We start from the raw sequence: 22,561 nt of genomic DNA, 5'->3' as shown, positions 1-22,561 counted from the left end.
AGGCTAATGGAAAACATCGATTAAAGTATTACTATAGGATATAAAGGTCTTGCTCATAAAATATGCAAGCATTTAAGTATCTGTCATATAGTGAACAAAGGTTGCTCTTTCTGCAATGTAAAGCAAGTATACAAAATGATGTATGGGTGATTGACGCCTACTGAAAATTCTGAGCACTTGCCTTACATCAGACATTTGAACATTAGTCTTCACATCAGTCTTTCACGCAGCTGAGATTAATGGTGAACGTAGATTTCTGCACTCCAGTAATTCATTGTTTTTTCCATGTTGATACAAATGCACCATGCTTCTTAGACAAAGCTGTTCTTTTCTAGGAAAAGCTAATGTGAATCTTGGTGTTCATGCTGCTGTGTGTAATGTTGTTTTGCTGATGGCTTGTCCAAGCAAGCAGTACTGAGTAATTCCTTGGTTAGGCATAGTGCTCTTGACCTAGCTATGGTATGTGATACTGAACTTATATGACAAGGAAGACAGAGGAACTGGCAACAAAACTTTGATTTTGTTTTCTTGTCTGGGGTGATATAAGGATGGCATGGGACACAGGCATGACCCAGGAGAAGAACCCACTCAGACTGATCTAACAAGCACCCTTCTCTAGTATAAGACCCACAATAGTGATGAGATCTTACCGGACAGATTGTGAGATATTTACAGTGTAGTGCTTGTCAGGAACCTAACGTTAAATAGGATAAGACTTGTGCTGCTCTGTATCAACAAGACATGGCAGTGAGTAATTCTGAAATTGAAGAACAAATGGATATAGCTCTATCCTTTAAGTATCAAAAGCAGTGTGACTGTTTTACATAATGTGGTCTAAGTGGCTGGGGAAGGTTTCCAAGACTGAGTAATGTAGTACTGCTAGCTAGTAAGTTGTTAGTAGAGTTTGTATCTGCTTGAACTTAAACATCACAGAGCTAAGAATATTTCAGAAACGGAATTTTGGAGAATACTTGTGTCTTCTGGACAGCCTGTAGCTTTAGCCACAACTTAATGGACTGATCACCTTGGTATTCCTAAGATCTCATGTATTTCTTAAATATTTGTTGACTACAATGTAGATTAATGATGAGTTTAAAAAAATCAAGTCTTATGCAAAAGTTATTTGGCATGTTGAGGCTTCTTTAGTCTTAAGAGTTGCATCTCTTAATCACATCAAAATGTTACTGTACAACTAAGTCACTCTTGGAAGCTAGTAGGTACTGAACTTCACATCTGGAAAAGTCTATGCTCTTGGATGGTGACAGTTGTTCTGGTATTTTCTTTTCTCCCTTCTTACGCTCACCTCACTGAATGGTCATTTCAGAGCTGCTGCTAGAGTTTGAATCTCTTTCAGTGCATATTTCTTCTGGTGTTAAAAAGAGAAACTGATTTTGATTATGCAGAAAAAGTGGTAGATCCAGGACAAGTTCCAAAAAACTTTTAAGACTACTCAGTTTATGTTGCTATTTGAGTGTTAGATTTCAGTGAACTGGCAAATAGTGCATTCTGATAGCCACATAGCTAATTGTATATGCAATCTATCAACAGATTTCCATGAGGATTTTTTCCCCTCAAAGTTCATCTCGAAGAAATGGTTAACATATGCAGCAGGAGATTAGAATTGGTCTTCCGTTTCTCATTACTTTCCTCCAATCCCATATCATCTGAGGATGCTACTTGTGGACCTGATTTGCTTTGGTGGCTGCATTTGCTTTTCAAGGACACTGAAAGCAGGGCTATTAATCTGTCAAGTAGAGTGTCAGAATTGCATATGACACTTTTTAAAATAAAACTTGAAGTAGAAAGGTGAATTTGTTGAGAGAAAAGTGAAATTGAGACCAAGACTAGTCCTTAAAGCAGCTTTCAGCTTGTGATATAGATGAAAGCATAAATTGTTCAGATAGTAAGGCAACCTTTAAGATTTCTAGCTGTTCAGTAAATAGTATACTAAAAAAAACCGCTTAGAAACTAAGTAGCTGCAGAATAGTTGCTTGCAAGGTAAAGGGGAATGATGGTGTAGTGGTGTAGTGTAGCCTCAACTCGTACTCTTTGCAGGTAGACTGGTTTTTGTTTGTTTGATTGGTTAAAGCTCTTTCAGTTGAAGTGTCTTCTATTCAATTTTGCCCACTAACAGTGTGTTCCAGATGACTACTTATACACACTTGGTTGTAATTCTTAGCCTCCTGTGTAAAATGAGTGCAAACTGAAACGTGGGAGATTCCCTCAGAACATCAGGAAACTCTTCTGTCAGCGTGACCAATCACCAGCAGAGGTTGCCCACAGAGATTGTGGAACCTCCTACCTTGGAGATATTGAAAAGCCATCTGGACACAGTCCTTGGCAACTGGTTGTAGGTGGCTCTGCTTCAGCAGGGAGATTGTTGCGTATAATCTACAGAGGTTACTTTGACCTCAACCATTCCATCTTTTTGTATTTCTGTGAAAAAAGAGTGCATGTACATGGCTGCTAGTAAATGCTTATTATGCTGTCTTTTATTGCTTGTTAGCTCAAAGCTTTATTTTAACTTTTTCTTTTGTAACTTAAGCTTCTAGTGTTCTTGTATTTTGCAGCTTCATTGTGAAAGCCCCAAAGCTTCCTTCATGCTACACAGCTCTTTGTGCAGGTTGTGTGCTGGTGGTAAGCATTCTGGAGTGATAAAGCTATCTAGAAGTCTTCATCCTGCATAACCTGCAGGATTATGTAACTCTCTCTGTAGCTGGAATGGAAAATTTTTACTTGAAAAGTATCCCATCCAAAAAAGGAAATAAGAATATTTTCTTCATTAAGTCCAGGCAAGATCAAGGCTTTGAATTGCTGTTCATGTAGGCTGAGCAATCTACCAACTCTAGCACTTTGTGCTAGGACAGAATAATATCAGCCAACTGTGCTGCGTACAGCCTCTAGAACTTTCTGCTTGTTGTCTCTCCCTTTGTGTATCTAATCACTGGTAGACAGAACTGCTGTATCAGGGAATGATTTTGTAGTTCTTCCTACATATAGAAGACTAATTGTAGTTAAGATGCACATAATTGTGGGCAAGCAACTATGGGCAGTCACTGAGGGGAAGAGGCAGTCTCTTAAAAAGTATCTTCTTGCCCTGCTGGAAGACCTCTGACTGTTTCATTGATGCTTGTGGTTTTGGTTGTCTGGTTCAGATCCTTTTCCTCTGCCTTGCTTTGATTAGATAAATCTGATCTTTGGAGCATCTAGTACAAACTTAAAAATATTCAAGGATTAAGTATTTTGTGCTACATCGAGAAGTGGGATTTAGGATACATATGTATATAAACTAGGAGTCAGGCTATCTTGCTAAGAGATTGGAACTTCAGTGAGTAAAATCTAAAAGTACTTCTGAGGCAAACAGTAAAAAGGCTGAGACAAAAGAGTCTTTCTAAAAAAAGAGTTTGCATAAAAATAGGATAAGTCCTTTGAAATCGATTCTTTGCAATTTTCTTTTTGTCTAGGTCCTTCTCCCATCAAAACAGACAAACAAAAAACTGGTACTGGGAGACTCTGTTCATGCTGCTTTTTAGATGATTTCTTATTGCTGTCTTAAAGCCTGTTTCTGTGAATTGTTCACCTGAACTGAAGGAATGTCTGACCTCTAAGCATGGTTTCCTTTTCATGTTTTACTGGGCTACTGCTCACTGTGGTAGTTGCATACTGCTACTGTAGTGATCTGATCTAGGTGCTTTAACAGGAGGTTGGACTAGATAATCTGTAGAGGTCCCTTCCCACCCCTACCATTCTGTGATTCTATTCAACTGGTACAATTTCTGCAGCATATGGACACATGAGAACCTGCCTTTCAAAGAGCAGATCTGTATTAAGAAAGTGAGCTGTTTGATATTTGGTTCTCTGTCTCTGATGGGACAAATGGTCATGTCATCTGTAAAGCAAGAATTCTATCTGCTAGGGCTGTATTCCAAGCTGTCTGCATGTTTAGTCTCCTAGTATATATTGATACCCCCAGCAGTTGCCATTGTTGCTTCTAATGACAGGGTAATAAAAAAATGCAAGCAGGTGCTATGATTTTCACATGTGGCTGAAGTACCATTTCTTTACTAGAGGTAGTTTTCTTTTGCTTGGAAACAACCATTGAAGACCACATGTCCATATAATTCTAAAACTCTCTGTTTGCAGGAACTGGCCTGCAGGAGTATGTCATAGAAGGGACCTTTAAAGATTGTGTAATCCAATTCTCCTGCTGTAGGCAGGCTTAGCTTTCACTAGATCAGGTTGCTTAAAAGTGTTTGCATCCTAACCTTAAATGCTTCCAGTGATGGGCACCCAGAACTTCTCCGGGCAAGCAGTTTAAGCTTTACAGAAGTTCAGGTAGATTACATCTGTAGCTTTTTCTTTGTCAACTGATGAATTACCCCATCGTAGAAGGCTACCAAATTAGTCAGGTATGATAATACCCTTGGTGTCTCTAATCAGCTTCCTGTCTTTCATGTGTTTCCACATGTCTTCCAGGAGGATTTGTTCCGTGATCTTATTGGACACAGAGGTGAGGCTGACTGGTTGGTAGTTCCCAGCATCCTCTTTTTTGCCCTTTTTAAAAAATGAGCATGGTGTTTCTCTTTTTATAGCCACTGGAGATTTACCGGACTGCTGTGACTTTTTGGGAATTATTTAGAATGGCTTGACAACTACATCAGCCAATTCCCTCACTGGGTCCCGTGGGCTTATGGATGTTCAGGTTCCTCTAGTGGTCTTGAGCCTGATCTTCACTGACAATGAGAGGGACTTCATTTTGCAGTCACTGCTTTGAGGTTCAGAAGCTCGAATGATATGGCAAGAGATTACCATTGAAAACTGAAGCAAAAAACCAAAGAAAGTTGAGTACCTCAGCCTTCTCTGTATCAGTGGTCACTAGTTCTCATTTATCATGTGGGGTATGTTTTCTACAAGAACATTGGCTAGAAAAGGAAGAGCAAAGAAATCATTATTATTATTTGCATCCTGTGCTAAATTTAGCTCCAACTGTGCCTTAGCTTTCCTGATGCCACCCCTATGCATCCGGGTACCATCCCTGTATTCTTTCCAGGATACGTGTCCCTCATTCCTTTTTATACTTTAGTCTGACCAGAAGGTCATTTGTGCCGTGGTTTGGCCCAGCTAACACAGCAGCACCACGAGTCTCTCACTTGGTGCCCCCATACACCCCCACCCTCGTTAGGATGGTGGAAGCCCCAGAGAAATGGGAGTAAAAAGATAAGCAAGATTGTTGTGGATTGAGACAAGGGCAGGGAGGGCTCGCTGCCAATTACGGTTCTGGGCAAAACAGACTCCAGTACTCGACTTAGAGAGGAAAGTAGGAAATTTTATTGTGCAAGAAACAGAACGGAATAAAAGCAAAAAGGGAGTAGGATGATGAGAAAATTACAACCAGCACTTTAAGATCTCCCTCCCCCATCCCTCCTTTCTTTCCAGGCCCAGCTCACTGCTCCTGATATCTCTACCTCCTCTCCCCTCAACGGCTCAGGGGGGCAGGGAATGGGGAATGTGGTCAGTGTCTCACAGATGGGCTCTGCCACTTCTGTCTTCTCAGATGAGGGCAACTCTTGGCATTCCTTCCCTGCTCCAACACGAGGTTCCTCCCCCCGGGACACAGTCCTTAACAAACTTCTCAGGTGTGGGTTGTTCCCAACAGCTGTAGCTTCTGCCGATACAGGGTCCCTCACACGGGACGCAGTCCTTGGTGAATACCTCTGGCATGGATTCTTTGCTGTGGTTGCAGTTTCTGCAGTTATAGGGTCCCTCTCTCAGGACAAGGCCTTTTCTGGGCATAAGTTTGATGAGCTGTTTTGTCGTGGGTTCCTCCCCACAGTTACAGCTGTGGATATTGGGTCCCTTCCTCGGGACACGGCCTGCTCCAGCCATAGTCACTGTCCCTGGCTCGGGGCCTTTAATGAAGTGAATCGCTTCCCCTGGTCTGGGGCCAGCTGTAGCAAAATGAGTCTCTGCCCCTGATACAGGCTCATTATCAAAATGAGTCTCTACCGCTGATGTGGGATTTTTAAAGAAATGAAAATAAATCTCAGCTTCACCAGTTCTCTCCATAGAAAGCAGGGGAGTCTGCTCCAGCACACCTCCTTCTCTCTTTCATCACTGACCTTGGAGTCCACATGTTTCTCTCACTGTTCCTACTCCTTTCACCACCACCAGCCAGAAGAAGAAGAAGGGACAGAAGAAGGAAGAAATAGGAAGAAGAGGGAGGAAGAAGCCTCCTCTTCCAACTTCTTAAAAAGTAATCATGGGGGCATCTAATTGGCTCACCCCCAGAAGTGTATCTGGCTCAGAGCTGGGGAGAGTTTTGAGCAACTTCTTACAGGAGCCATCTTTACAGCCCCTTCCCCCTTACCAGAAAGGGTTATCATGTCAAACCATGACAATTTGTTAGCCATATTTGTCTCCTGCCTTATTTGCCTGACTTCTTGCATCTCAGAATCAAGAGCTCTTGCACTCTAAGAAAAATGTCTGTAAAGAGCTGCCAGCTCTATTCAACTCCTTTTTTCCTCAGGGCAGTTTCCCAGGGAGTTCCAGCCATTAATTCCTTAACTTAAAGTTTGCTCTTCTAAACTTCAGCATGTTAACTCTATTCTTCACCTAGCCCATATCACTCAATTATGAATTCCACCAGGGCATGACCACCAGTTTAGAAACTGGAGATATGGATGCGGATGCGGGGCTACGACCTCATTGCGGTTAGAGATGTGGTGGGACAGCTGCCATGACTGGAGCACAGCCATGGAGAGTTATGTATTGTTCAGGAAAGACAGGCTGACAAGACGAGGAGGTGGAGTTGCTCTCTATGTGAGAGAGCAATTAATGTGTACTGAACTGTCCCTGAGTGGGGATGAGTGGTGGATGGAGTCCTTATGGGTGAAAATTAATGGGCAGGGCAAGGTGGGTGATACTGTTGTGGGAGTTTGCTACAGGCCACCTGGTCAGTAAGAGGAAATGGATGAGGTCTTCTACAAACAGCTGAGAGCTGCCTCACAGTCACAATCCTTGGCCCTCATGGGGACTTCAACCTCCCTGATATTTGCTGGGATAGCCACACAGCCAAGCACATGCAGTCCGGGAGATATCTACAGATTACTGATGACAACTCTCTGTCACAGGTGATTGAGGAACCAATGAGGAGGGGTGTGCTACTGGACTTGCTGCTGACAAATAAGGAGGATCTGGTTGGGGGTGTGAAGGTTGGAGGCAACTTCAGCTGCTGCAACCATGAGATGGTAGAGTTCAAGATCCCGTGTGGAAGAGGCAGGATACTTTGCAGGATTGTGACCCTGGATTTTAGGCAAGCTGACTTTGGCCTCTTGAAACACCTGCTTGGAGGGACCTCATGGAATAAGATCCTAGAAGGTAGAAGTGCTCAAGAGAGCTTGTCAATCTTCAAGCACCAATTCCTCCAAGCACAGGACCAGTGTGTCTCAACATGTAGAAAAGCAGGAAAACGAGGCAGGAGGCCTCCATGGATGAGCAAGGATCTGCTGGGACAACTCAGGTGGAAAGCAGCCATCTATGAGAGGTGGAAACAGGGACTGGCTTCTTGGAAGGAGTATAGGAACATTGCCAGGGCATGCAGGGATGCAACTAGGAAGGCTAGAGCCCTCCTAGAATTAAATTTAGCCAGGGAAGTTAAAGAAAACATGAAGGGGGTACATTAGCAGAAAAAGGAAGACTAGGGGTAATGTGGGCCCGCTACTGAACACAGAGGGTGCACTGATGACTGAGGATGCAGAGAAGGCCAAGCTACTGAATGCCTCCTTTGCTTCAGTCTTTATGACCAAGGCTGGCCCTTGGGAAACCCAGTCCGGCAAGGATAACAGGATGGCCAGGACAGCAGAGGACTTGCCCTTGGTGGATGAGGAAGAGGTTAAAGACTTGTTGGTCAAGCTTAACACTCATAAGTTAATGGGACTTGACGGGATGCATCCAAGAGTGCTGAGGGAGCTGACTGATGTGATTGCTAAGCCTCTCTCCATCATTTTTGAACAATCATGGAGGACAGGCGAGGTGCCTGAGGACTGGAGAAAGGCCAATGTCACTCCAGCCTTCAAAAAGGGCAAGAAAGACGACTTGGGAAACTATAGGCTGGTCAGCCTCACCTCCATCCCTGGAGAGGTGATGGAACAACTCATCCTGAATGTTATCACTAAACATATGAAGGATAAGATGGTTATCGGGGGACTCAACATGGCTTCACCAAGGGGAAATCCTGTTTGACCAACCTGGTAGCCTTCTATGAGTGCATAACTGGCTGACTAGATGAGGGGAGAGCAGCAGATGTCATCTACCTTGACTTCAGCAAGGCTTTTGACACTGTCTGCCATAACATCCTCATCAGAAAGCTCAAGCAGTGTGGCTTGGATGAGTGGATGGTGAGGTAGATTGAGAACTGGCTAAGTGACAGAGCCCAGAGGGTGATGATCAATGGCACAGAATCACGTTGGAGGCCTGTGGCCAGTGGAGTTCCACAGGGATAGGTGCTGGGGCCAGTCTTGTTCAACATCTTCATCAATGAGCTGGATAAGGGGACAGAGTGTACCCTCAGCAAGTTGGCCGATGACACCAAACTGGGAGGACTGGCTGATTCCCCAGAAGGCTGTGCTGCCATTCAGCGGGATCTCGACCGGCTTGAGAGTTGGGCAGAGAGGAACCTCATGAGGTGATTCAACAAGGGCAAGTGCAGAGTCCTGCACCTGGGGAGGAACAACCCCATGCACCAGTACAGGCTGGGGATTGACCTGCTGGAGAGCAGCTCTGCAGAGAGAGACCTGGGAGTCCTGGGTGCAATAAACTGAACATGAGCCAGCAATGTGCCCTCGTGGCCAAGAAGGCCAGTTGGCATCCTGGGGTGCATCAAGAGGAGTGTGGGCAGCAGGTCAAGGGTGGTTCTTCTTCCCCTCTACTGTGCCCTGGTGAGGCCTCATCTGGAGTATCATCTCTAGTTCAGGGCTACCCAGGTCAAGAGGGACAGAGAACTTCTGGAGAGAGTCCAGCAGAGGACCACCAAGATGATCAGGGGACTGGAGCATCTTTCAAATGAGGAAAGGCTATGTGAACTGGGGCTGTTTAGAGAAGAGAAGACTGAGGGGAGATCTCAGTAATATTTATAAATATCTAAATAGTAGGATGTCAGGAGATTGGGGCAACACTTTTTTTTTTCTATTGTATCTAGCAACAAGACAAGGGGTAATGGGGTGAAACTGGAACACAAAAAGTTCAATTTAAACATAAGAAAAAACTATTTCACTGTGAGGGTGAGGGAGCAGTGGAACAGGCTGCCCAGGGGGTTGTGGAGTCTCCTTCCTTGGAGGCCTTCAAGACCTGCCTGGACACATTCCTGTGCAACCTGATCTAGGTGAACCTGCTTCTGCAGGGGGGTTGTACTAGATGCTCTTTAAAGGTCCCTTCCAACCCCTACCATCCTATGATTCTATGACTACTGCAGCTCAAGCTGCCACCAATCTTCACGTGCCTAATTAGTTCATCTGTGTTGATAGGCAACAGGTCTTTTAACACATCTTCTGGTAGGGCTCTGTATCACCTGAATTAAGAAATTGTCCCTAATCCACTGCAGCACTCTCCTGAAGTGCTTACAGCTTGCTGTGCTACTTTTCCAGCAGATGTTGGGATGATTGAAATGCACCAGCAAAATCAGAGCCTGCATGCAGGATGCCTCTTGCAGTTGAATAAGTAGCTCTCCTTGACCGAGTGTTCTGTAGTAGACACCAACTGTGAGGTTTCTTTGGTTGGCTTGGCCCCTCATTTTTACCCATAAGCTCTCAACTTGTTCGTTACTGTTTTTCAGGTGCAGCTCTGGAGAGATAATCCATTCGTTCAGCATAGAGTGCATCCACCTGTTCCTTCCTCACCTGTCCCTTCTGAACAGTTTCTAGCCACTGATTGCAGCTCTAGATTTGTGTGATCCTTCCCACCGTGTTTCAGTGATAGTGATCAGGTCATAGCTTTCTAGCTACGTAGTAGCTTCCAACTCCTGTTTGCTACCCATGCTGTGTGCATTGGTATAGAAGTACTTCAAGTGAGTGACTGTCACTGTTTTTTTAGAGGAACACACGGTAATTCCTTGGAGGCATTTCACAGGTGTTTCTCTCTTAGTTCCTAATATGAACACTCCCTGACTTTTCTGTTGCTCAGAACTGCATCACTTTGCTAATTGCATACTGCCTTCTCCTGCTGTCAAAATTCTTCTTGCAGTCTATGCTATTGGAGATCACTGTTCTCATTCCCTTTGCATCGTTTTTTTTTGGTTGTTTGTTTCAGCATAGTGGGACCCAGTGTTTTTGTAAGCTTCTGTTCATCATATTACTGTGGTCAGTGTATGTGTCTCTTGCTCTGTCTGGCCCCAGCAAAGAGCAAAACCAACACACTGGTTGATTGGGAATAAAACTGTTGTCTGGGATAATGGGAAACTGGGATGCCCTGAAAAGGGAAGTATGGAGGGCAAAATGATGGGAACTGCTTGCCGCCAACATTGACCCACCAGGACTTTGGCTGGCAGCTGGTAATATTAGATGTACTCTTAACTAGAACAACAAAATAATCCTTTTCATTTGCAACCACCCAAGGCAGGGTAGGCAGTGGAGATTCTGCCAGCCTGGCCGAGGGAAGCTGTAGCCTGTGATAGTGCTGTTTTGTGAGGGAGCTGTGGCTTTGTCGTTCTTTGCAGTGCTTCAATTTTTTTTTTTTTTTTTTTTTTTTTTTTTTTTTTAAATGGGAGGAAGGATAAAGAATACATGCTCTCTTCTCCTTTGTCTTGAAGTGTAGCCTGTTTTCATCTGACTAGATGTTCCTTATTCCTCTGGAGCTTGGTATTTGGACCCTCCCTTTTCCTCTTCAAGCTAAGTACTGTTCTACATGGCCTTTTTGTCCCAAGGGTGTTGAGACTAGCTGGACAAGCTTAGCAAGGGCCCTTAACCCTTGCCTTAGAAAAAGCAGCTCTCAGCCTGGAAGAATCCACTCCAGTCTGCTATCTGAGCAATAAAACCTTACAAAGCAGCCTCCATAATGCCAGACTTTGAAGTCTTCAGCAGTACCATTTGCAGACACCTTTGTTACCGAAGATCCAGTCTTCTGCAACTTTTCCTTAGTTGCCATACCTACAGCCAGGCGGACTTCTACTGTATTTCTCCCTGAATTCCCTTAGAGATTTATTTGCCCACCCTGCCTTCATTCTTTCTTTTTGCTTCTTCTACATGCTTTTTCATGTTTTTCTGTCTTTTCTGTTCAATGCATTCGTATCCTTCTATCTCTGAATTGCCACCCGGTTATTATCTCTTCTTACCACTAAACCATCTGCAGTGCTTCTATATATGTCTGTGTATTGCTTTTACCCTACCCTGACTCCAAACTAAATCCTTTGTTCTTAGCCATTCTAGTGTATAATCCTCTTTTCATTCAGCTTTGGTGGCTTTTCACTATAGAATGGCAGTTGAGAACATCGAACCTGCTTTTCTGTTCTTTTTCCAACTCCTATTAGCTGAGCTGGCAGTGGTGTTTGAGATCATGGAGTAACACTCAAACCTTTACAGCTGTGTGCAGACTCTCTAGTGATACTGCCTCTCATATTTTCTCCTTATAATTCTGATGGCTGTTGAATATAGCCTTTTTCTTAATCATGCAGCCAAGACTGGGATTGCTCCCAGAGGCGAAAGTTAATGATGGAAGTTAACCACAGTTGTGGTTAATGTTATTAGCTGTATCTCATATATTCAAGTTTATGAGGCTAAAAGTAGAGTATTACTGCTTTTATTACAAGGGGTCATTTAGCAAAACGGCTTATGTATCTGGTAACTTGCCAAAATGGGATTATTGGATCTGAATCAGAACTGTAATTACTAGGCAAGAAATTATTTTTCTTGTAACATGAGAGAAGCTTCAAAACTTTCAGTGGTTTGTTTTACACATAGAAATAGTTAGGGATGATGATGCATTTAGCATTGGCTGAAAAAAAAGTGGAAACATATCCTGCATAGGATTAGTACTGAGGTATGTGCATGTTCCTGGAACCTAAGGGTTAGTGAGTAACTAGCCAGCTTTAAAGGTATCCCTTAGAGAGATGGAAGGTAGTGCATGTGTCGAGTCAAAAGTCTCTGAGGTTGTTTGCTCTGTATCTTGAGACTTTGGGAATAAGTAGGTAAGACTACAGTAATACAGTTTGGAAAGGACCTTTAAAGATCATCTTCAGAAGGTGAAGTTGTAAAAAGAGAAGAAAGGATATATCCTAAACTAGAGTAGCTGGAAGAGGCAATAAGCACAAGGCAGCAGGACGTGATGATGGAACTGGTGGAGAGAGAGGAAGCAATGGTAGAGCTGTGAGGAATTGAAAACTCTGGAAATGTAATTAAAAGCAGTAGGCATGTTAAAGTACAGATACTTCTGGAAAGTCTGCCTGTTGTTCTTGCAATTTTTCACCCAAAGGTTTGGCTGTGACCTTGTTTTCTACTTAGATGCATTTGATTTGGAACCAAATGTGAACTTTTCCCTCAGCTTTCCTGTAAGTGTACTCAGGATACATGTGGATATTGGGCCCAGACAGACTATAACAGAAACATTGTCATCTTTGTGCCTAATATTGGAACAGCCAAATTGATTATTTTTTTTTTTCTCCTCCATTCTCTTCCCACTGCATTTCTGGTTTTCATTCAAATACATTTTCCTTTGGTGAACTTTTAGCTGAGACAGTATGAAGAAGTGCTAAGTGCTTGGGTGATGGTTTATGTGTAGACAAACTTTTTTTTTTCCTTCCCTTCCTTCCTTCTTGTTGCTATATAGGCACCAGGGAAGTTTTTGCCATACCTTGGTGAAAATCTGAAGGTTGAAACTGCCAAAAGTAAAATTATTTGCTCTTTGTGGGTTTACAGTTTGACAGCCAAGAGGTAGTGTTGATTAGCTTCACAGTTCAAAATACCTGTGCCAGGAGGCTGTGGGCTGAGTATTTGATTTTGGGATTCATGCTGCTGTAGCAAGTTGGCTGTGTTTTGAAATAATTAGTGGTTGAGTTCATGATCTGTGCAATACTATAACTTTTGTTTATATTTGTTGGGAAGAATGTGGCCTTTCCTATCTCTAGTACTGATCTGATATAAGAGCAGTGTAATTAACTAAAGGATTTCAGATGATATGTGAAGACCATAAACTTATGTATAGTAGCAGAGGGTAAAACTATAACTCCATACCAATCTGTATTTTTTCTGTAGTTAAGCTTACAGGACTTGGATGTCCATACACGGTATGAAGATTCAATTAAAACAAGAGCTTCTTTATGCTTTTTGTACAATATGGGCTATAGGAAAGGCAATGATAGCTGGGTAATAGTATTGCTAGGTTATTAAAGGATCTGTATGCAGTACAGAAAAGTAATACACCTCAATAGCCTCACTATCCAGAGGAAATAAACCAGCATATCAAAATATGCTATTTCGCAAACTTCCAGGAGTGAATTTGTGTGCACACCATGCATATGCTTGCCTGTTAACAACAGTCTCATGGCAGAAAGTATTGCTGCAGTTCCTTTCAGGCTACTGAGAAACCATCCTCTAAATCTGGTGTGCAGTATTTGAAATCCAAAATAGCTACAGTTAGCTAGAATGGCTTTTTCTGTTGAGTTTCATTATAAATTAAATGTATTTCTCAAACAGGAGATCTGTCTTGACATTTTTACACACCCCTGGTGCACTGAAAAGGAAATTTAGAGAGACACACTGGGTCTAGATTTCAAATACCCTGTGGTTAGAGGAGACTCTGTATTGGGCTGAAGTGTTAAAGGTTTTGAACAAGCAGGAGAACATTCAATTAGAAGCTACCTGTGGTTTTTTGGGTATAAAAGTACAACTGTGTTACAGCAATAGGCCAAACATGAAATGCTGAATTTCTTTTGTTAATTCATATTGATGACAATGTTGCTTACTTGGATATGTTTTTGTGAGATGATGTACTGAAAAAGTGTGGAGAGGATAGAATCAAAGTCAGTAGAGGAAATGTAAGAATAAGATTCCCTTTGTGACCTGAATTTGCTTCCATTATTCATTGGCATTCTAATACATTCTTTATTCATATGATCAGTTTCTTCTCCAACAATGCTACTGCTTTCATTTCACAAGGTAGGTCTGTCTCTAGGACTGAATAAAGGAGCTATCTGCAGTGCCATGCTCTTGGGTGTTGGAGAGGCTGGAAGGGATATGACAAGTGTGATGAGTGATTGCAGAGACAAGAAGGATAACACTGGTGGTTACAGCAATTGAACTCTGACAGCTTCTTTTTCTGAACCTAATTTGTCTACTTCAAGTGCATGTTTCACAGGCAGTCTCTAATTCAAGGGTTTTGCAGGCTTCTAACCAGTTTAAGCAATTAGTAATTTTTTAACATATCTCCCTAGGTTTTAAAAAACCTGAAAACTTTGACACAGAAATTACATGTTTTAAGACATGCCAAACCCCTTCATGGCTTGCTAGCATGAATGAGCAGGGTTAGATACACTGTATAATCCTTAGTCATTTTAGCCAGGACAGAAGCTAAAAAGAACTACTGCCTTGGCATTCTTCTGCATGTGCCAGCAGAAGTAGCAGGAAAAGTCTCTTGGTTGGTTTGCATAGGACTTAAGAATTGAGGGACTTAAAAATCCATGCTTCTGTTTCAACACTGAACTCAGGCAGTTGTATATTCCTTTGATGTCTCTACACCTACTACCTCCCCTTTTTTTCAAAGTCACTGTTCTTGCAGCCCAGCTTGCCTCAGCTTGGCTTTGTGTGCTAGTCCAAGTCTCAAACTCTGGGCAAATTCCTGTCATTCCTCTCTTGATATTTCTTCTTGGACTTTTTGACTGAGCTATTAGCTCTTCCCTTGCCACATGTTTTTGTTCTGTTTTCTCCCCACGTTCTTTGTCACAGGCTTTTGCCATGTGGATCATTCTCTATCTTCTCATCCAGTCTGTGTGGTTTCATCGTTTTGTACTGCTTGCTTTCTCTTGGTAATCACTTAGTTACTGGTTCCCTTTTGTAAGGTTCCACTCTTACCCTGATGCCTTTTGAGACAAATGGTCTCCCTCTCCTCCAGAGTACAGATTGACTAGCAGGGTCCAAGAGAACAGAGACAGGACATACTGAGTTTTTCTCTCCATACTTACTTTCTGTACTGCTTACTGTGTTTAAAAAAATCTGCCAAAAGGCCCATTCACCAGTCTTGTTGGAGCTTTCCTGACTGGCTTATGAAGCTCTCTCAGAGTCAAACTTCTCCATGAGTAAGATCTCTAAGGGGTTAGTAGCATGGATGGCAATCTTCAGAAAAATAGGTGCCAGGTCTTAATAAGCTTCTGTGAGCACGTGGTAGTTGATTTTTTTTTTCCACTTTTATAGAATCATAAAGTCCTTTGGATTGGAAAAGACCTTTAAGATCGTCAAGTCAAGCCATTAACCTAACACTACCTGGTGTCTTTGTCTTGATGGAGGGAAAAGAAGGGCAAAACCCACCACCAAACAAAAACTCTCCTAGAAAAAGCCCAGTCTGCCTGCTTGAATCTTCTTTCAAAAACATGGGGCAATTACACTTTCTTAGCAAAATATAGAATAAATACATTTACTTCATCAATGCACCAGACTTCTGCAAGAGTTCAGCTTAAGTCAAACATGTAGCATAGCATCATGTAAGCTGAAAGTTGAAATTTGGCAATGTTAAAAGCATATAAAGTCAGAATTGTGTAAGAAGGGAGCGTTGGATAAAATCAATACCAATTAAAATTTTATTTAGAAAACAGTTTATTTCTGAAAAGCTTTTTGCTGGTTAAAGTGACATATGTAATATCATGTTGGTCATGACTTTTGTTCTGGATTGGATTATGTTTTTTCCTGGAGAATCTGGTTAATGAAGCATCTTGCTACCTTTAGTTACAGAAAATGTTTGCAAATATTTCTTTGTCTTAACTCCTTTAATCCAGCTGTATCTCAACAGATATGGCTTCATAAGCAACCATAGATGTTGGCTTGTTTTTATTATTTGTCTCCTTGATGTTTAGTCTCTGCAGCTCTGTGTGCTATTGTGTTATTCACACTTGTGCCAAGTAAGTGTGTCACTGTTGTTCAGAATTTCTAATCTCTTGTCCTTATTTTGCATGACATTTGGGGAAATAGGTAATTGGGAGTCTTTTTATCAGACCATTAAAGTTGCTCTGGGCTTTGTTTTCCAATTCCGTAGGAAATGCCTTGATCTTGAGAGGGGATGTGGTCTGAATTACATTATTATGTTGTTGTTTCTGATCAAAAGAATTTACAGGTGAAATAGTGTTTTCCTCTTTTTTTAATGAGCTTTTCTACATGTTAATTTACTGTATCAGTACCTTCCTAGCCATATGGTTGCATATTGCATTTCAAGTGTTTTTATGTACTTGAATTTTCATACGTTAATAGGCTTAGTAGGGAAAAGAAATTCCTTGAGAATAATAGTCTGTGAACATCCAGACTGCAGGGTACCAGGTTACACATCTTACCCTATTTGTTACACTTCTTGAAGGTGAACTGCTATACTGTGGTTAAGATTTTTGTGTGCCAGTGATGAGCTACTGAAAGGCTGGAGCATTACTGATTTACAGAGGCAGAGTGACTTGGGATATTCGGCAGGAAAAGGAACAGGAGTGATAACAAGCAGCGGTAGTGGTAGCAAAGGCAGGAGCAGGTTCCAAAGCAGATTTCTCAGTGTGAGTCAGTGAATGCACAGCTTCCCAGCTAGCTGTCAGGAGGAACCCAAACCTGAGTGTTGCAAGAGATTCAGGATTTGTGTTTATCATGCAAAGTCATGTGATCTTACTATATCTTAACTTGCCAACTTAGCCTTACTCCGGAGAACATCCTTTACTGCAGTGCCAAACAATAACAACAAAAAAAGAAAAAAGGGAAAAAAAAAAAAAGAGAAAAAAAACCCAGAAGGAAAAATAGAGGAAATAGTGCAATGTGTGTTTATGCCTTCATCATGCCGAGGAGACATTTAACAGTAAATAATCTGTGTATACCTGAGGTAAGATACTGTTTCTGCTTTCCCTGCACAGTGCTGCTGCAGCACGGAGCTGATCCAAACATTCGGAACACCGATGGGAAATCTGCACTGGATCTGGCAGACCCTTCGGCAAAAGCTGTACTCACGGGTAAGAGACATATATCTATCAGCACCATTACCTGTAGTTCATTTTGTGTGTAAGTTCAGCATTGTGAGAGCCTTCAACCTTTTTGGATTTTCTGTTGTGTAAGAGCATTTTAAAACTGTCTTTTACCACGTTTCATATTGATATAACTGCTGTGCTGCTATAGATTTCCTTATTCTACTTATGTTAATGGTGTAATTTTCTGTTACATCATTTTTCACTGTGTTTCTATGTGTTTTGTTTTGTTTTCTTTAAATGCTAACAAAAATACTGATAGAAGTCCTCACACACTGCAAAAAAAGAAGGAAAAGAAATCAGGTCAATTGATTTAAGACCTTCACTGTTGAGCAAGCAAGGACATTTGTATAACTATAAAAGTACATGTGATCTGAAAGATAACCTGCTATGGATTACAGAGATCAATAGTTTCACTGTATTTTACTGCAAATTCGCATGCTACCTTTCCCTTCATCATCAGTCATTTTAGGTAGAACTCTTTCTCACCCACCAATTGTTTTCCTTTTTAGGGGCTATTAGCTGCCAAACAATATATTTCATGAACATATTCTACAGATACAACTTTTTTTTTAACATAGCTTTTGGCTTTTTTCTAAATTAACTGTTGTGAAATACCAGGAAGCGTTAGAAGTATAGTACAGTAGCCTGTCAAATCGATATGAAGAAATACACGGTCTTCTGTGCCGATTTTGACATCTAGGAAATAATGTTTAGAACAAAGTAATCTTGGATTTTAAAATATATACAATTAGATTTATAGAAAAGGATTCAGCAGCTGAGCTTCCTTAGAAGAAATAGCTATTTTTCTTCATTTGCCTTTATTTCGCCTATTCTTTCTTTATTGGCAGCTTAATTTATACGTTACGTGCTATACAACACCCATATTCTTCCTTCAGATTATGTTCAGAGCACACCAGCTCCTTTCACTTTGTCAGGAACGTTTCTTCATCTTTTTCCAGTGTGCTGACTGCTATACATAATTATCTACAGTGCTGCAACAATTTGAGAGTGCCTTTGGAACAGTGCACTTTAAATGCATATGATTTAGTTTAATTACTCAGTGTCAAATTTAAACACATTCCTACACTGTTAACACTAATGTTAGCTGTACTAAGCAGGTTAATCTGACTTTTGGCTGTTAATGGGTATGGTTGTATAGATACTGAGGATGGAAAGGGCATCAGGGAGTCAAGTTTCTCAAAGGTATTGATGGATATTTGACACGTTAGTTTGGGGAGCTCAGTATGTGTACCTTTTAGGGGTTCCAGTCTCTGAGCCACTCCTCAGGCTTTTCTCAAACATCAGCTTCAGAGGGTAGTAGAAAACTTAATGTCTGTAACGGTGACTTCACATTGATGAGTTCTCTCTGGGCACTAGATCAGCCCCTTGTGCTTCAGGCAATGGAGAAGGGAAGGTCTCATAGCAAACAAGTGGAGATGGATAAGTAGCCCTCTGCAAATGTCCTGTTGAGTGCAGCAAGTGCCCTGTGTCCCAGGCCTCACCCCTAATGCCTTGTACGTGAGCATTCAATGACTGCAACCAGGTGGTGTATATATACCCACATATGCACAGAGTGACTTTTACTTCTATTTAGGTGTTTCATTGCTTATTAAAGGCAAATAAATTTTGTATATGTTTGTTGTTCCTAGTAGCTTTTGGTTTTATCAGCTTTGTCCTCAAGGTGGCTCTTGGCTACACTGGGCTCTCTATGCTGTGCACCTCAGCTCCAAGCTGCATATAAGCAGGGTTTCAATCAGGCTGTAGCTGCTGTATGGTGCACGATAACTGAAAAACATGACACACAATGCCATTTAAATGGAAAGTTTATATTAAGAGCTTAATTTTTTTAGATGCTGCCCTGCTTTCTAGTATCTCTGTTAGGCTGCTGCTTTCTCATACATTTTCCGTATGTTACCTTCAGGTCTTGCTTCATCCCTCTGGAAGAAGGGGGCTTAAGGGATTTCTTAGGATCTATCTGGCTTGGGATAATCGTTAGCTACAGCAATGCTTTGCAATTAGGTGCATCAGAACTTAAAGGTATTACAGGATTAAGGATGAGTAGGCTGTATTAACTTAATTTTCAGTATTTAATGTTGAATGGTGGATTTTAGAAATGCTCATATTTAGAGCTTTTAGGACTGGAATGATGCTGAAAGCACAATATTTAATTGTCACTGTATTTGCATCTTTAAATGGCAGGCATGTCAAGGCCATTCTCGTGATATTAGACAATGACAGAAAAAGGAAACCAAACTATGACCATAACAGAATTTTCCACATTGCTGCTAAATTGATCATTGGAGAACAAGGTTCCACTTATTGCTTTTTTGACCAAATACTTGCATAAGTTCGTGCATTGACGTTAATCACTTTGCAGATATACTGTGACTATAGTCTCTCTTTGACCTCCAACTTATCAAAAGTGAACAGAAAATTTGTTGGTCAGTGATTAAATCTTTTCAGTTTGACAAAGAATTCAGTATGTGTTTTAAAAGGGACATTCCTGCTGTGTAAAAAGCATTTTTGGTCCGGCAGCAAATGCTGAATCCACAATGACTTGTTCTTTTCTGTCTCCCACTCCAGAATAATGTATAGTGTCTTTTTCTTCTGAATTACAGAGAGGATATATAAGGCAGTAATTTCTGGGATGACTTCCAGCCATTTTCTTGCAATGTTCTCTTAAAATAAGTTTTATAAAGGGTGCTTAATGCAAGTGAAAGGGTAATATTTTAATGGAAATGGGCTTGGAATATTTCTTTGCAAATTAAAGGGAATTTTATAGAAATTAGACATCCAATTCCAGCTTCTAAAAAAAGCCAAAAAACCAAACCAACACAAAAAACCTAAAGGTTAAATAATTGGTGAATCTTCTTTTTACTACTTAAACAGAAAAGCAATCTTTTTTTTTTTTTTTTTTCCCTTCTGAGGATAAGCAACATTTGTGTGAATAAAGCACTTTCTGATTGAGAGGGCAAATATTTTTTTGTTTCTTCTTCAGCATCTCTTAATATTCCTGAATCAGACTGTCAGAAGAGGATTGTAATTCTCTCTTTCTCTAGACTGAAGTGGTAGTAGAAACTCAAAAAACATATAATATTTAAAAACCAGAGCTGTTTCACACTTCAGATTAATATCCTAGTTAATTTTATTTTTATTTAATTGCCTTTGAGATATGTGGTTTCTTAGATGGGGACACATCTTTGTTGCCAAACATAGCTCTGTTCGACTCCCATCCAGAACAGGACCTTTGGGAGCTTTTGCAGTACAAGTCATATTAGTCTTCGTTATTCTCTTACTCTACTTATTGCCTCTTTAAACATTAATATCCTTTTATATCTTTCCTGTACAGTATATGAAAAGACAACAATATTGTTAATGATTGATGTGAAGGATTTTTCACACAGTGGAGCTTTTTCGCCACTTTCCTGAATTATCTGCTGTTTGGAAATGTTTTCTTTATGAGAGTGGTCTCTCTTTTTACTTGAGCATTTCCAAAGCTGTTATTAGGTGCTGAAGGAAGGCACTTCGGTTGGATAATATGTTTTTGAGTGCTCCGTGACATTGTTTTGCAAAGTTGTTTTCACCTAGTTTCATGGATTACTCCTGTGAAACACGTCAAAATGAAGAAAGGTTTAGAAACCGCTGCATCTCCAGATTAAAGGAAGATTTATTGTGTACAAAATTATGTCTTTGTTTATTAATAGAACCAATTTTCAAAGTTAAGTAAGATTCTGACCTTCCTACTTACTATGGAAGTATCATGTTTTACAAAGTGCCTAGATCTATTGAGCTTTTTCACTTCTGGTTTTTGGATGTAAGGACAGCTTAGTGAGAGAAAATACAGCTGGACTAAGGTTGTCAGAGGTGTTAATGAGAATTCACGTTTTCATCTTTGTCATGTCAACTTTTAAATTTCAATGGGGATCATAGTCCATTTATTTGAATATATTTGCAGAAACTTTCTTTCAGGTGAACTGTCATCTGCATAATTTGCCTGAAAGGAAGGGAAAAATCTGGTAATTCGCTAAAATAAGTTTTCTGGGAAAAATGGATCCTAGACGTAACTCGTCCATTTTAAAATGGACAGGAAAAGAATAAATTATTTTAGTGTGGGTTAGTTTTATTTTTACTATGACATCTTTACAGCTTGACTATCTCAAATTTCAAACTCTCCTTCTGGATTGGTGACTAGTACGTTTCAGGTACTCTTAGGATTTTGAAGGCATTCGGGATAGACACTAGCACTTCATTTTGAGAGGTGGCAACCTCTTCCCGTTTTCCTTTTATTTATCTAATTCTTCTGTCAGGATGTCAGGAAATTGGGACATCCCTTTTTTCTATAGTAGCTAGCAACAGGACAAGGGGTAATGGAATGAAGCTGGAACACAAAAAGTTCCACTTAAACATAAGAAAAAACTATTTCACTGTTCAGGTGAGGGAGCCCTGGCACAGGCTGCCCAGAGGGGTTGTGGAGTCTCCGTCCTTGGAGGCCTTCAAGACTCGCCTGGACATGTTCCTGTGCGACCTGATCTAGGTGAACCTGCTTCTGCAGGGAGGTTGGACTAATCTCTAAAGGTCCCTTCCAACCCCTACGATTCTGTGTTGTACTCTAAAATCAGATCATGTGGAGAAAGAGTAGCTTGTGTCTTTAAGAAATGGTATAATAAATCAGAGCAAAAGAAGCAGCATTTTAATGGGAAGGAAGGTAGCTGGTGTGGTTTGGGTTGTCTGTTTGTGTGGGTCATTGTCCATTCTGATGGTGACACTGGGGTCTACTGCCATAGAGAAAAGTGCAAGAAACCCAGGATTTAAGGAATATCTACAGGGCAAAGAAAACTTTCACCTTATTTCTTATAGCTTGTTGGCATATGTCTTGAAGCAAGAGGTCTGAAGGGCTTTTTTTAGTACTCGTTTGTGCTTTGAATATATGTTTTTGTAACTTGTTATTTGTTTAGCATTTACAGAATCACAGAATCTTAAGGGTTGGAGGGGACCTTGAGACGTTCAGGTTGGGCTACTCTTCTCATTTTTACCAAGGCTTTCTCTGGAGGAAAAAGCCATCTGTTATAGTTCACTGGTATGAATGTCATGTGATGCTTAAGTTTGTAGTTTGTGCTGGTACTTTACATTCTTGAGAATCATGAGTAATATCAGCCTTCCTTTGAGGATGCTTCCATTCTTTGGAAATATAGGGCAAAATGTACTTATGGCACAGACCTACTGTCTACTATTTAGGTAGTCCTCTAGATTGAACTATATGGATACATAGATCTTGTCTTCTGTTTTTAGAGAATATTATAATTATGACTATCTTGTTATATTTGTAAATAAGAACCTAAAATGTATTTTCCATGCTCCATAGGAAAAATAATTGCA

The 22,561-nt window shown here is 40.9% G+C and overlaps 1 protein-coding gene across 5 annotated transcripts in view; it reads left to right on the top strand.

Moving 5' to 3' along the window:
- TNKS (tankyrase) overlaps positions 1-22,561 on the top strand; it is a 154,423-nt gene that overhangs the window by 23,561 nt on the left and 108,301 nt on the right. For 2 of the 5 annotated variants that reach the window (XM_061994273.1, XM_061994276.1), the window contains one exon: positions 17,075-17,170. In XM_061994273.1, coding sequence (XP_061850257.1) covers positions 17,075-17,170 — 96 coding nt within the window. Of the gene's footprint in view, positions 1-7,130; positions 7,378-8,791; positions 8,937-17,074; positions 17,171-22,561 lie in introns of those variants that run through there. The other 3 variants (XM_061994274.1, XM_061994277.1, XM_061994275.1) reach the window with 3 other exon arrangements.

This window comes from Colius striatus, chromosome 3 (assembly GCF_028858725.1).
Source record: "Colius striatus isolate bColStr4 chromosome 3, bColStr4.1.hap1, whole genome shotgun sequence".
Lineage (NCBI taxonomy): Eukaryota > Metazoa > Chordata > Aves > Coliiformes > Coliidae > Colius > Colius striatus.
Note: the sequence above shows the minus strand (reverse complement) of the source record. Positions and strands in the feature narration are given on the sequence as shown.